Source organism: Rattus rattus, chromosome 5 (genome assembly GCF_011064425.1).
Source record: "Rattus rattus isolate New Zealand chromosome 5, Rrattus_CSIRO_v1, whole genome shotgun sequence".
NCBI classification, from domain to species: Eukaryota; Metazoa; Chordata; class Mammalia; order Rodentia; family Muridae; genus Rattus; species Rattus rattus.
This window is the reverse complement of record NC_046158.1, coordinates 152095505-152110916: the sequence shown is the minus strand read 5'-3', so window position 1 is coordinate 152110916 and position 15412 is coordinate 152095505. Positions and strand designations below refer to the sequence as shown.

At 51.4% G+C, this 15412-nt stretch overlaps 1 protein-coding gene across 18 annotated transcripts in view; it reads right to left on the bottom strand.

The window, feature by feature from the left end:
- Zmynd8 (zinc finger MYND-type containing 8) overlaps nt 1-15412 on the bottom strand; it is a 103259-nt gene that overhangs the window by 72055 nt on the left and 15792 nt on the right. The window contains exon 1 of one of the 18 annotated variants that reach the window (XM_032904800.1): nt 2789-4219. The exons of 15 other annotated variants lie outside the window; for them this stretch is intronic. In XM_032904800.1, the coding sequence (XP_032760691.1) occupies nt 2789-2873 (85 nt within the window). In that variant the 5' untranslated portion in view covers nt 2874-4219. Of the gene's footprint in view, nt 1-2788; nt 4220-15412 lie in introns of those variants that run through there. 2 more of the 18 variants (XM_032904784.1, XM_032904787.1) reach the window with 2 other exon arrangements.

Here is a 15412-nt window from a genome sequence, read left to right as displayed (position 1 = left end):
GTCTCACAGCTACCCAGGTCTGAGTATTGCAAACCTCGTCTCAGGAAAACAAAAGCCTCAAGCTGGGCAAGGTGGTGCACAACTTTGATCCCAGCGCTCAAAAGGCAGAGGCAGGCAGACCTCTGCAAGTTCAAGACTAGCCTGGTCCTCATAGCACAAGACACCAGAGCCACATAGTTAGAACTTACCTCAAATCACCTCAATTCTACCTGCTGTTACAAACACGTGGGCTCTCCCTGGAGCTCACGGAGTCTAACCACTGCATCTAAGCTAAACATCTAGGTAGCGCCCAAAGGCTTCCCACAAAGACTCTTAGCAAGAAAGCTTAGGAGATGCGGCTGGATTTATCATTCCTCAGAAAACTCAAGGGCAGGTCAGTCCTACTGCTTAAACACCTCCCTGTTCCTCTGGGAACCCCGTGGTTTAAACACCTCCCTGCTCCATCAGGAACCCAGCATCTGGTGACTGTACAATGATGGGAAGAAACCCAGCTGTCGTCATGGTAATGAAGTCACCAGAAGGACCTCTTCCAGAAAGCTGAGTCAGATTTTTACTTCTCTAATGATCTGACTCTGAGGAGGGTATTCTGCTAAGCACACCTCACGTATAAATCTGAAGTAAGGACAAACAGCCACCCCCAGCTGTCTCACTGAGAAATGGCTCACTTGCCTCTAAGAAGCTTTTTCCCCCTCTTCCACCTTCTCTGGACTAGCAGGATGCCACTTGCTGGCCCTTCCTTCACCAATTTCCTGCCTCCGATCCACCCCCTCAAAATGAGTCTGGCTCTGAGTGTGTTAACCTGGGTGAGGGAGCAGGGCTGCTTTGTGGAGGAGACGGTACAGTGACTCAGGAACACGGCCTGGAGTGGAGCAGGCAACAGAAGCTTCCCCTCTTTGTGACATTTCCCTGAAGTTAGTAAGAGGCCTCCTGGGTATTAAGAGCTAAGCATGTGGTGTAATCCTTCCAGAGCCCGTGTCTTAGGAACCACCAGAAATAATCAGGCTCAGCAGTTCCTGCGTGTCCTTTGACTTAAGGGACGGCTCACTTCAAGATAACAGGCCACAAGCAAGGGCCTGTTCAAAGTGCTTCCAGTGTATTTCCCACTGTATTGCCCAACACGGCGCAGCTATAACCAAGTGTTGGGGCCAGGATTTGAACCCAGGAAGTAGAGCGGCTCCAAACCAGATATTCCTAAGTCCTAAAGGGAACAGCCTTTGCACCAGAGGGGTGCAAGTCTTCATCTGGAGACAGAGGGAGAGCTGTTGACTGACATCCCTGTCTCCAGCATTCGCCCATTTGCTTTTGCTTTTCAACTGCAGGGGGAAGGATGGGGCAGGGACCGCACCAACAGAGCATCGCAAATGATGCTATCCCCTCAAAGGTGATCCCCCCACCTTCCCGGACTGTCAGATCCTAACTTAGACTATGAGACTAGAGACTCCTACAACCACACTTCCTATCTCCACCTAGGCCTAACAAACCACGCTATACCAGGTGCCACCCACTCACGCTCATCCACACCCCCGAGCCTGAGTCAGAGCACCCCCAACCCTCCAGGGTCTATGAAGCGACATGCTTCACAGGGAGCTGGTTTTCCCTGGGGAAAGGGGGTAAGGCTTAAAAACTGGGTGCTTTGTGTGTTTTTGTGAGTGTCGAATTTCCTTAGTGATGCAGATAGCAAGCCCACAGGTGCCCAGGTGCAAAGACCAGTGGGACAGAGGTAACGACACATGCCTGGCCCCATGCCAATGAACAACTTTCTGAAAAAAGGGCTCGGGTTTTTTTTTTTTAAAGGAAGTGGAAGGATGGTTCAGTGGTTAAGCACCTATTGCTCTCACAGAGGCCCCAGGTTCAATCTCTAGCACCCACTCTTACCCGATGAGTCAGCTCTTCAGCCCCCACGTCCTTATTTTTGTTTTAAGAAACAAGGCCTCCCCTGCCCTCCTCCTCTCCTTCCTCCTCCTCTCCCTTCACTACCCAGTCTAAAAGGAGCTAGCCTTCCCCCAAAGAGCATCCAAAAATCAATCCCACGGGCTCAAAGTAATGAAAAAATGTCGGCCTCCAATCGAGTGGGAAGCAAAATGGATCCTGTACGTGACTTCAATCACTCCGCACACACTGGAGGGATCCGGGATACCGCAGAGGCCTCTGGGCCTGGAGCAGCTGGGGCACACCAAGGGCCGGCACAGGCAGAACTCCCAGGAACTACCAGCCTCAACGCTGCCTACTTCAAAAGGGGACCACCCGCGGCCAGCTCTCCCAGAAGCGGCAAAGCCTCTGAGCCCCCTGGTTAATCATTTCCAAAGCTATTCCCAAAGACTGAGAGCAGGTACCCAAAAGGGCCTCCCTCCCCAGGAATCTCTGGCACTCCCCACTGGGTAATTACATCATAAAGACACAAAAGCCCAGAACTTCCTCCTGGCCAAAAGCAGAAAGCAAAAAGATGGGGGGGCTGGGGTAAAACCGTCCCTCTAGCAGAGTCTGTCGAGGGAAGGTGGACCCAGTGCACTGCAAGAGCTCCCCGAGTGACCCCAGCTCTCACAAGGAACACGGCTTAGCCCCTCAGAGACCCCAGGACCAGGGCTCTACCAGCCCAGCCTGACTAGGCCTCGGAGCCAGAGGCAGTCAGCCTCTGCAGGAAGCAGGCCTAGCAGCTTCTCACCCAGAACCAGGAAGTGCGTGGAAGGAGGAGAGAGGTCACACTGAGCTTGGGAGAAAAATGTCCCTTCCCCTGGAGGCTTCCACACCAGCAAGTGAGGACCAGACGGCACAGGGGGTAGGCACTTACCTGCCATAGAGGCAGCTTGGCCGCTGAGAGAGCCTGGCTCCTCTGTTCCAAAAGAGGACAGTAGCAAGCTCCCGGTGGCAGACATCCCTGCTTCCGGCTCCTCAGCAGCCTCTCCCAGGGGGAGGAGGAAGCAGAGAGAACAAGCAGAGAGTCACCACTTACCAGGCCAGCTCTGGTCTTAGACTCATTAGATAGCCCAGCAGCACCAAGGACACCTTTGCAATAGGCCAGGAAGAGCCCGGCCTCGTGTCCACGGGCCTTGGCTCTAATTCATCACCCTAGACTGCAGTGTGGCTGTGCAGGACGTCATCCACGCACGGCGCCCGGGAGCCATTTATTACGGTAGACTCGAATAAATACACACAATCGCTGTGGTTCTGAGGACTCGCTGTCTGTGGGAGAAGGGAGATGATTTGCATTCTGGACGCGTTCTTACTATATTTTTAGTAGGTGTTTCCAACTCCCTTTAGTTGTGACGCTCTTTCCACCGCGAAGGAAGCCCTCGGGCAACGTCCCCTACGGTGCCCGCCGCCCGCCACCCTCTCCGGGCACCAAATCAATATGTAAAACGCAAACCACCAGAAAGACCAAGTGGGACAGAAATTGCTGTCATCCAGGAAAAGAGGCTGACAAATTGTGTTTAGCCCTCAACCACCAGACTAGTGACTGTAACCGGGGGCCTTCCTCATCTTCAGCGGCAGGGAGGGCCACTGGGGCTTTCCCAGGCTGGAGAATGTCAGGCTCTTTCCAACAGCAGGAGAGGCAGAGTCGCCCCACCCAGGCCTCCTGGAGCTGCCTTCAACATAGGTGCCTCCTAGGTCCTCCCTTTGGCGTCCACCCAACACAGCTGGCTCCAAACAGGTTCTGGGGCTGATACCAAGCACATTCATCCCGTCCCAGAGCTGCCCCCCTCCCCCCCGCCAGTGGCTTGCAGGCTGCCGATGGGGGGAGGGGTTGCAGCAACTGAGGGCCTATTCAAAGGGTCAGATGAAGGAAGAGGGGCTGCTGGGAAACAGGCCACGCTCCCCACGAATACCAGAGGGTTCAGGCTGCAAAACTCACCCTAATGAGGACAAGGAAAAGGCCAGAAAACAAGGGGGAAGGGACAGGCCCTCCAGGCAGCTTGTCAGCTCCTCTGGGCAAGCTATCTTAGGCGCAGAATGTCGCCCAGATTACTCCGGCGAGAGGGGATGTTTAAGGTCCCTAGAGCTCGTCGGGTGTGAGAGCCGCCCAGCAGCATGGCTTAGAGCAGCCAAACACAGGAAGCAGCAGGGAGATGCAGTCAGACAATGGAATCCCGTGGGTTAGGGCACGCAGAAAATCCTACTGAAAGGTCAGGAACTGAGCAGAGTGTGGAACAGGGGATCACAGGAACCCTCTGAGTTTGCGGCCTGAAAGGACATTTAACCCAGGAAACAGATTCCTCTTTCTAATCCCATTCACACATTTAGCTAACTGATTGTGTGTGTGTGTGTGTGTGTGTGTGTGTGTGTGTGTGTGTGAGAGAGAGAGAGAGAGAGAGAGAGAGAGAGAGAGAGAGAGATCGCGCATGTCTGGATCTCTCCTTCATTGTGTGTATGCCAAGCTGCCTCAGCTCCAAAGTCTCAGGGTTCTTCCTCTTCCCAGCCCCTACTCCCCTTTCCCAGCAGAAACACTGGGGATGACAACCTGCCTCTCCCACAAACACCTCCAGCATTCAGGAGACCAGGGGATCCAAACTCAGGTCTCCCGCTTCCGTGACACTTTACCCACCTTCCCAGCCTTTGAAATATTATTTTAGGAGCTACAGGGACTATGGTGACTGCATGAACCACCACTCCATTTGTATTCTCAGCACGAGATGGATACAAGGAGTCTCTAAGGGCAAGGCCCACCCCAATCTCCATTTTCAAGGAGTTCTGGTGTCCAGGATGGGATACGGCAGTGCCCGGGGTAGACTTGACAGAGTCTAGAGGTATTTGGGGTTGCCACAAAGGGTCAAGGACATTCAGGAATGTGAGAGATGCAACATCCTTCAGGACAGAGGGATGGGGCTGGAGAGACGGCTCAGTGGTTAAGAGCACTGACTGCTCTTCCAGAGGTCCTGAGTTCAAATCCCAGCAACCACATGGCAGCTCACAACCATCTATAATGGGATCCGATGCCCTCTTCTGGTGTGTCTGAAGACGGCTACAGTGTACTTATATATAATAAATAAATCTTTAAAAAACAAAAAGGCAGAGGGATTCAACCCAAAATATCCATTAATGCCAAGACTGAAAAGCCTCAGTATCTACCCATGAGTCAAGGAAACATCCTCAGGGGCTAGTGGATTTGGTGGTAAGGCGCTTGCTGGGCATTTGGACAACCAGGAAAAGGAAGGCCCTATTCTCTCAGGAGTGTAGCCAAAAGACACAGGGTGGTAGCAACCACCACTGAACACTTATAACCTGGGAGGTCCTTCTGCCAGAAAGTAGGCTCTGAACATGCCCATTTTATGGATCGGTAACTGAGGCCTAGAGGACAAAATGACTAGTAAATGCAGATGCCTCGGAGACAAAGGATTTTTTTTTTTTTAAAGTAGACAGGAGAAAGACCAGGGGTGGTTGATATATATAGGCTAGAGAGAGGGCAAGACCAAAGACTAATTTCTCTATTTCTCCCTCAAAGTAAGCTCATTTTAAAAACAATTTGCTTATATTATTTGGGGGGTGGGGTGTACGCCACACGCACGCATGGTTCACGCTATGGCCTGAAGAGGATATTAGATCCCTTGGGGCTGGGGTTACTGACAGTTGTAAACTACCATGCGGGTGCTGGGATTTGAACTCAGGACCTCTAGAAGAGCAGCCAGTCTTCTTTATCCACTGAGCCATCTCTGCTGCTCCCAGTGTCAAAGGCATTATTTACTGATGGCTACTTTCAGGAGTCTCCCAGAGCCAGGATGCAGATATAATTCAGGGCTCACATAGTTCCATCCAGGGGAGGAAGTGAGGGGACACAAGAATCTCATGAGGTTAGGACAAGTTTCTGTCATCGCAGCTCATCCCAGCCTACACCACTGCCAAATACCACTCTAAACCCTTCCTGCCCAGGCCGAGCCTGACTGTGTAGGCTTGCATGCTACCAGTTACTGCTCCGTGAGGAAAGCCATACACACACTGCCATAGCTCTGTAGGGTGTGTGGATATTGATATTCAGTTCAGCTCTGAATCCAAGGGCTGGGTGCCTCTGGGCAAGTTACTTGGTCTCTCTGACCCAGTGCGTTCTACTACGGCTATCAGTCTTTCTACATGTGTGGAGACACATGACACTGACAGGACCGTGAGTCATTGCTGTCACACACCCCCGAGCCTGACCCCTTCTTATAATCAGTCAGGAGAAAGACTCAGAAACCTCAAACCAGTTTCCCCAAAACTTGCTGTGCCCCGACCATGTCTTGCAACAGCATACCTGTCTGGTAAAACCTCTCTGGCTGGTAGAGTTCACCAAAGCCCCTGCATGCTCAGGACTTGCTTCCTGACAGACCTGAAGCTTTTCTGCGTACCATCTTCCCAGTCCCACCCTTCCCACTCTTCCTCAGACAGCGCTCCTCTGAATTCATGTTCCTCTCAAGGCACAGGAAGCTCCTGAAGAGAGAACAGGCTAAAGAGAAAACAGGCTAAAGAGAAGTCCTACCTCAGGCAGCTCCTCTCTGAGCTTCAGACTTCTAATTATTCACTCAGAACGCTAAACCTAAATCCAGAGTGGTGGCTCACCCCTGTGATTTCAGGACTCAGGAAGCTGAAGCAGGGAAATCTTTGTTAATGCAAGGCCATCCTGGGCTACAGGAAGTTTCTAGGCTACCTAATGGCTACAGAGCCAGAGTCGTCAGCCCTACCCCATGCCATGATGAGCTATGCTCAGCTCTGCTCGTCCAATCCCCTCACAGCCCCATGATGTGATGAGGTAAGTTCACGTGCGCTGCTTATCCAATCCCCTCAGAGCCCCCACACAACAAGGTAAACTCAGTACGCTCGTCCAATCCCCTCACAGCCCCCTTGATGACGTATCCTTGGCTCTTGCTATCCAATCCCCTCACAGCTCCATGGCGTGATGAGGTAAGCTTGCACTGCTCATCCAATCCCCTCACAGCCCCATGCCGCGATGAGGTAAGCTCGCACTGCTCATCCAATCCCCTCACAGCCCCATGGCGTGATGAGGTAAGCTTGCACTGCTCATCCAATCCCCTCACAGCCCCATGCCGCGATGAGGTAAGCTCGCACTGCTCATCCAATCCCCTCACAGCAAAGCCTCCTTCTTCCTGGTTAATCAGTGGTGCTTCCTTTGCACTTAGCTGGCCCCTCCCTCTATCTACAATGTTCTGTACCCAGTCTCCCCCACAGTAGTTAATGTCGGCCTTTGGCTCAAATGTCACCTCCCAGTAGGCCTTCCCTGACATCCCAGCCATTTATGCCCCATGACTCCCATTCCTGACCAGATACCCTCTGTGGCTCACTTGCTCAGCCTCAGTGTGTCTCCTCCAGAACGTGAGGTCAGTCTTAGTGACTCAGTATGCACAGTGGCCCAGTGATGGGTACACAGCCTGGCTGGCAGGGGCCTGCAAGGTGCATGCCTGACTGACTGAGCGCAGTGACAAGTGAGGGGTGAGTAAAGAAACTCTAAGACAGGGCTGGGGAGGTGGCTCAGTGGTTAGAGCACCGGCTGCTCTCCCAGGCTGCTCTCCCAGAGGACCTAAGTTCAGTTCCCAGCACCCACACTGCAGCTCCCAACCACCTGTAACTCCAGCTCCAGGGATTTGACTCCTCTGGCCTCTATAGCACCCCCACTCGTGCACATACCCACATGCAGACACCCCACACATGCACACATAATTTAAAACAACAAAAATAAATCTTGAGAAGTGCTTTTTGGGTTTGTTGTTGTTGTTGTTGTTGTTGTTGTTGTTGTTGTTGTCGTTGTTGTTTTCTGAGACAGGATCTCACAGTGCAGTTCTGGCTGGCCTGAAACTTGTTACATGTTATCCTATGTTACCCATACCAACATATGTTGTTATGCCAAGCTACCCTCAAACTTATAGACATGCCCTTGCCTCTCTACCTCCCAAGTGCTAGAATAAAAATCCTGGCTTTGGGGAAAATTAATTTTTTTTTTTAATAAAGGCAGGGTTTCCACAATTATACAATCCAGGCTTGCTCTAAATTCATGATCCTCCTGCCTCAGCCTTCATAATGCTGGGGTCCTGTGTCAATCTGGTTTGAGAGACTATCCCCAGACTGCAGAGAGGATTTGGGGCTCCTTGTGGGTCAATTACACCTAGAATAATCATGGAGCCCAGAGCTGTTGAGAGAGATTATAGAGCCGGGGGGGGGGGGGGGGCAGATCATGCCTGGGAAAAGGAGTCCGAGACAGTTCATCCGTACCTGGATACTACTTTTAAATCTTTAGCAAAGCAGCAAGCCCTACCCACATGGAAAGACATGAGGAAAAGACACTCCACCAGACTTTTCAAATAACAGGAGTCACAAGGATGTCTGACCAAGAAACCAGAAGCTTCCTCTATACCCTGCAGACCAAGAAACCAGAAGCTTCCTCTATACCCTGCAGTCGCTGACCATGTGTCTCCACCTATACCCAGCATGGTCTATTAATCAACCCCTGGAGGGCACAGCACAGCAGTACAGCCTTCTACAGCAATGGTGGATGTCCTGTACAGGGTCTGCACCTCTCTGGCCATCACTGAAGTCTGCTGTATTTAGCCACACACACTAGACATGGGACTTGAGCTACTGAGAAAAGAAAGGTGGCTTTCCTTATGTGACCCTGAACAGTCACACATAATTAGTACTTGGCAGGAAGACCAGACACTTGAGAAAGTACCCACCCATCCCATGTGCCTAAGGAACTCCATGACACTATCCAAGTCTCAGTGAGGGCAGAGGCCTTGAGTCCTCTCATCTGGCTTGGCCATTCTCAATTCTGTAGTACGCACACAAATTCGGATCGAAGCTAATTCCTTTCAGGATCCTTCGAGAGGGCGGTGTTGACTTTGGAGCCTGCAGGAGTCTGCTCGTTCGTTTGGATTTGTTTATGTTCTGGGGTGTTTTTAAGCTGGCGTTGTTTCTATCGTGCTGGGGATTGAACCCAGGACACAGAGTTCAACATCTACTCCGCCACTGAGTCACATCTCCTCCTGCTCACAAGACAGATATAGGTGTGTAAACGAAAGGCTGGAGAAGCATGGGTGGGACACACACACAAACACACACACACACACACACACACACACACACACACAAACACTCACACACAAACACACACACACAAACACTCACACACAAACACATAAACACACACACACACACACACACACACACACACACTCACACATATACACACACACACACTCACATACAAACACACACACACTCACACACACTCACAAACACATACACACACAAACACATACACACACACACACACACACACACACACACAAACACACACACACACACACACACACACACACAACACACACACACACACACAACACAAACACACACACACAAACACACACGCACACACACAAACACACACGCACTCACACACACACTCACAAACACACACACAAACACTCACACTCACACATATACACACACAAACACTCACATACAAACACACACACACATACTCACACTCACTCACACACACACAAACACACACACACACACAACACAACACAGGGACAGACAGGACATGCCTGGAGATACAATCGAAGGAAGGAGGGGTCCTCAGAGAACAGCATGGGAGAGTCACAAAGGCGGTGACAGGAGCAGGTAACAGGACCTGCAGTCAGCCAGCGAGGAGGAACACTGCGATTTAAACTGGGGGTGGGGGGTGGGGGGGTTAGTACACAGGAAAAGGCCTTTAATCCCTGCTCCAGAGTCCATCTTAAGGGAAGAGAGTTACTTGACAGAGATTGGTGATCACTGGGAAGGAAAAGGGGCCGTGTCAGAGAGCACCAGAACTATGGAGGAGCAGAGAGGCCGACCGTTTCAGGGACAGATTACGGGAGCCTAGTAATTACTCCCAGGCGCTAGATTTTGCTAGAGAAGACGCTGTTTCCCCCCAGCCAAGGGGCGGCTTGGCCTTTGCCTCAGATCTAGGGCGGAAGTTCAGACCATCAGACAAAGTCTGGCTCATTCTGCCTTCCGTGCAAGGAGAGAGCAACAAAAGGCATGGCTGAGTCCCAACTGAGGCCTTAGACCTGGAGGGGAGGGGGGAGCAGGGGTGGGGAGAGGGCGGTGGGGATGGGGGCACTAGGACGGCTCAGCAGGTAAGGCACACGTCACCAAGCCTCATCAACCCGAGTTTAATCCGTGGCCCATATGGTGGAAGGCAGGAGCTACCAGCTCCCACAAGCCGGCCGGCTGCCTAGCTGCCTGACTTTCCCATGTGTGCACACACAAAACAAACAAACAAATGTAACTCTTAAAAAAAAAAACAGAACGTGGAGGCGAGAGAGGGTGATTGATATACACGGCAAAAGCCCTGCAAGCCAGAAATGGCTCTCGTGGTAATTTGAAAGGTCAGTTGTGAATGAGGCAGAGAGAGAAGAGAGTAAGAAAGCACTGAGCCCAGCAGGCCGCGGCCAGCGATGAGGGTTGCAGAAATGCGCCCATCGATAATAACCAGGGAGGGAGTGGGAGGAGAGTGTTTGCCAGTACACACGAGACCACGGGTTAGACAGTTCCCAGCCCATAGCCCACGGTTTTACCCTCAGGTCTGCACCCAGAAAGAAGAAACAGACACACATGGACAGTGTGTGTGTGTGTGTGTGTGTGTGTGTGTGTGTGTGTGTGTGTGTGTGTGTGTGTGTGTGTCTTTGTCTCTGTCTCCCTCTTGGTATCTGTCTGTCTTTGTCTCCACCTCTCTCTGTCTATCTCTAAGTATGTCTCTGGCTCTCTTGGTGTCTGTCTCTGTCTTTGTCTCCGTCTGTCTGTCTGTCTCTCTCCTCCCCTCCGCCCCCCCCTCACAGGAATGCTCTCCAGGAAGCGTCATAAGCAGGTATGACTGTGCCTTTCAACAGAGATGAACTAAGTAAGACATTCACAGACAGTAGAAGCTCTGGTACAATGGGTTTGGCCTACAGTTTCAGCTGTTCAGGAGGCTGGGGCAAGAGGATCAGATGAGCCCACGATGGGCCGGGAATGAGCTCGGTGACAGTATTTGCCTAACACGCAGAAGGCCTCAGTACCACACCCCACCACCCCCAAATACCTCAGGCTCTCTCTTGCCCAGCCTCATAGCACAAGCCTGTAATCACAGGTACTCGGGAGACTAAGACGGTAGGATCCCAAGTCCAAAGCTTGCCTGGCACTCTAATGTTTAGGCTACAGACCCCACAAACCTTGAGAGTCCAACCTGAGCCACACAGCGAGACTCACCCCCCCAAATCCCAAACGCTACAAACACGTAAACTGTAATTAAGGGGGAAAAAAATTAAAGAGAAGAAATCTACTACGCCCGCAGCAAAACGAGGGCAGACGGGGAACCCTGATCCAAACACCTGATCCGAAACCTGAACATCTTTGAGTGCTGATCCTAAGTGGAAAATTCCACACCCGTTATCAAGTCCTGGCTCGTGGGCCATCCAAACAGGAGCCATCTGCCGGGCATGGTGGCTTACATCTGTAACCCCAGCAGCATCCAGGCAGCAGAAGTAGGAGGCCTGGGCGGAGTGCCACCCCAGGGGGGCTGCCTGTACAGAAGGCCTCAGAACTGACAACACCATCTGAGGACATTTGTGTCCCACAAGGGATATGGGAACACGGCACTTGAGGTCATCCCCACAATCCATCACTATGCACACATCCCAATTATTGAAAACCTGAAATCCAGAAGAGTCCTGGTTTCAAAGCTTTGCGATGAGAGAAATTCAAACGTTTATAAGTATTACTTGAATGTCTGGTCGGTAAGAGAGGCCCAGATGTTGAGGCGGGCCCTCCACCTGGTACATTTGTTCGAAAGACCTTTGGAGGAAGAAACAGAAAGCTCTTTTTAGGGTGGAAACACATTGGGGCGACAGTCTTCTAAATTAATAAAGAAACTGCATATTATATTACTACGAGTGGGGCTTAAAAAATGGGGCAGGTAAAGTTCCCCCCACCCCCCAGTCAACCAGAGAGATCAACTGCACGGAGCCTGGAGACTTTAGTCAGTAAAAGCCTTGCTAAACAACGACGAGGATGTGAATTGGGATCAGCAACGCCCCTGTGAAAAGCAGGTTGTAATCTCTATGTTCCTGAGACAAGGACACAGCAGGGCCACACTTGCCAAGAGGAGGCAGCCAATTTCTAGTCAGAAAGCCACGATCAGAGAGAGAGGGCTTCAGCATTTTGGGATAATTTAGACCTGATCTAGGGAGGGGAGCTCTCTCACACAGTCTTGCCACTACACACCGCAGGGCTGCCATTTCCTGGGATCTGAGCCGTCAGAGCGAGGACAGTTTAAACTATTAACATTTCTCGAAATAAAACTTCACGGCGGGCATCTCTGCAGCTGTGGCTTAAAGGCACTGGCGGTTGTTTTCTTAGAGGTCCCCTGAAATGGACAGAAGGACTGACTCTTCTTACCTCCCAGCCCTGCTCACATGATCTCTCTGTGAAAGTCTTCATTTACATACAACAGAGAAAGATAAAGGGTCCTGTGTTAATCAAGGTCTGGGACTCCTTAGCAAAATTGCTATACCTGTGATTCTCTAGCATCCTGACTCTATAAACACAGCCATCCGCAGGCGAGTCCCACAAAGAATGACAGTGTTTGGGATTTTAATATGTTGGGCTTCCGCTACATCTGCGCCTGGTTTCCGAGGGGACCGTTCCCTCGCGCTGGTGACACAAGGCAGACTCCACACAGCTGCACCCCACCACTCTGCCCACAAAATGTACACGCAGCAGGATCAACGTGTAAGCAGCCTGAACGGGGAGCCTCCAGCCAGGGAGTGAACCAGGCTGCTGCAGACTCCAGGTTTCTGGCCTCTGAGACAGGGCCTTGTCTGACTCACACAGTTATGGCCAAACTCCTGCAAGGAAGTGTGCTGTGACCAGTCTTGCACAGAGAATGCAAAATGACAGCCCTGGGCCATTTCTGTCCCCTTGATGTGACTTTTCTGGGTTCGTGCACCGTCTTTGGGAAACTGGTCTACACTGAGAAACCTCTCTGCATCTAAATGAGCTACTGTGACAAGAAAATAGCAGATTTTCCCAGCAAGCAGACAGTGAGTCCGATCCCTGGCGCTGAGCAGTGAGGTAGACGCCCCCCCAATTATCAAAGCCCCCAATTTTCCCCATGCTGCCAGCCACTGTGGGTATCCCTGCTGACCCTGAAGGGATGTGACTCCAATGTTTGAAGCAAAAGACAAAACCTGGCCCCTGAGCCCTACTTGGTCCCGTCATTCATCTTCACGAGCCTCAGTTTCCTAGACTGTGAAATGGGAAAACACGTGTCATAGCAGTGAGCTAAGAATCATTGAGGTAAGAAGGAAATACTGCATGGCACCTGGTGAGACCTCAGGAGCCGTTCCCCGTGCCAGCACTCCTAGTAGATGGTGCTTGTGATTTACGCCCGAATGGCTTACAGCAAATTGTCACCCTCGGCAACAAATGTCACCCTGGCATCTTGAAAGCCTGAAGGCTTTGTCTCCTGAGAAGTGAGCACTCTGGAAAATGCCAAGGATGATATAAAGGAGGTAAGAGGCAATAGACTCGGGAACTACCCCATTCATAATAAGTGATTACATAGGAAGAGAGCCGCTGATTGAAATTCAGAGAACCTGAAAACCCTGCGGACGAGGTGCCGGGATCAGATTTGAGAATTCTGAGCAAGGTCTGGTAAGAGGGCTCTGTGGGAGCCTTCGCCCGCCACTCAACCTGAGTACCCGAGTACTGAGACCCACAGAGTGGAAGGTGAAAAAGCAACTACCAAAAGCTGTCCTCTGACCTACACACACACACACACACAACACACACACAACACACACACACACACTCAGGCACACACAACACAGACGCACACACACAAACACACAGACACATACACACACAGGTACACACAGACACAGACACACACATACAGACACATACACACCACACACAGAGACAGACACACAGACACACACAGACACACACATACATATGCACACACAGGCCCACACAGACACACACAAACACACACAGACACAGACACACACAGGCACACACACACACACACACACGCACTGACACAGACACAGACACACACACAGGCACACACACACACACACACACACACAAATAAACATACCAGGGTTGGTGGTGTTGGCCTTCAATCCCACCCCTCCAGAGGCTGAGTCAGGAGGAACACTGATTAGCCTGCTCTACATATTGAGCTCCACACCCAGAAGGGCTGCACAGAAGGAGCCTATCTCCGAACAAAAATATGACATTGCAAACTAAGTATGTTGACACATGCCTGGCCCGCTGCCCTAGCTACTCCCTTTAAGCTGTAAGTTCAAGACCAGCCTGGGCAACATGAAAACATCTCAGCTCAAAGAAAGAAAACAAAACTTTAACAGTTGGGGATCTGAGGCAGGTCTGGGGGAAGCCTGTGCTACACACTGAGTTCTTGGGCTGTGGAAATAGCTCAGGAGATAAAGGGGCTTGGTGCCGAGCCTGAGGACCCGAGTTCTGTCTTTGGGGCCTATGTAGTTGAAGAAGCAGGTCTCACAAAGGTCTCCTCTGGCTTCTCTGTACATACACTGGGGCACAAAGACATCCACACACATACACCAAAACCAATGCAATAAAACAGAATTTCAGCTGGGGGCTAGAGAGGTGGCTGAGAGGCCAAACCCTTGCCTAGAAAGCACGACACCCTAGGTTAAATCAATCACCTCCCTACCGATTCCTATCAGAGTCTCTGAGTTCCCAGAGCCAGCTGGACGCCACGCAGCACCAAGCCCTGAATAAAGTCCTGAGTTTTTCCAGATGGCCCACCTCATCTCCGGGGGAATTTTCCCTTACTTGTGGAGACGGCCAGGGTAGGTCCAAGTGTCTAGACAGCAGCCAAAGGGCAGCCACGTGACACACGGCCTGCACCCTATTGTTCAGAGAAGGCTGGTGAGCTATCCACACCCAACCAACAGCCTTCCTGCCGAGACCCGGCCAGTCCCCTTCTGTTCCTGCTCAAACAGCCCTGGCAGAGACTTCTGCTGCTCGTAACAGAAAGAGAGAACCCACACAGGACGCCCACTCAGCGGTGGTGGTGCAGGGGGTGGCACACGTGTGCCTCTCTCTTCCTCTCTCCTCAAGTTAATTAATTACTTATCTTTTGGGGACAGCAATATTGAACATGGAGAACCACAAGAAAAGTGGCCTAAAGGGACAATTAGTGTTCACAGCCTGGATCACCACACTGGGGACCTCTGAGGTAAATGGGGCTGAAAGAAGTATAGGCCTTGTCCCCAACATATCACAAATGTCACAGCTTGGCCACAGACAGACTTCAACTCTATGAACCTCGGTGCCCCAGGTCAAAGGTCAGGGTGTAAAACCTGAATGACACTCAGGTGACTGAGTCAGGGGAGTGTTCTGATACCAAGGCAGA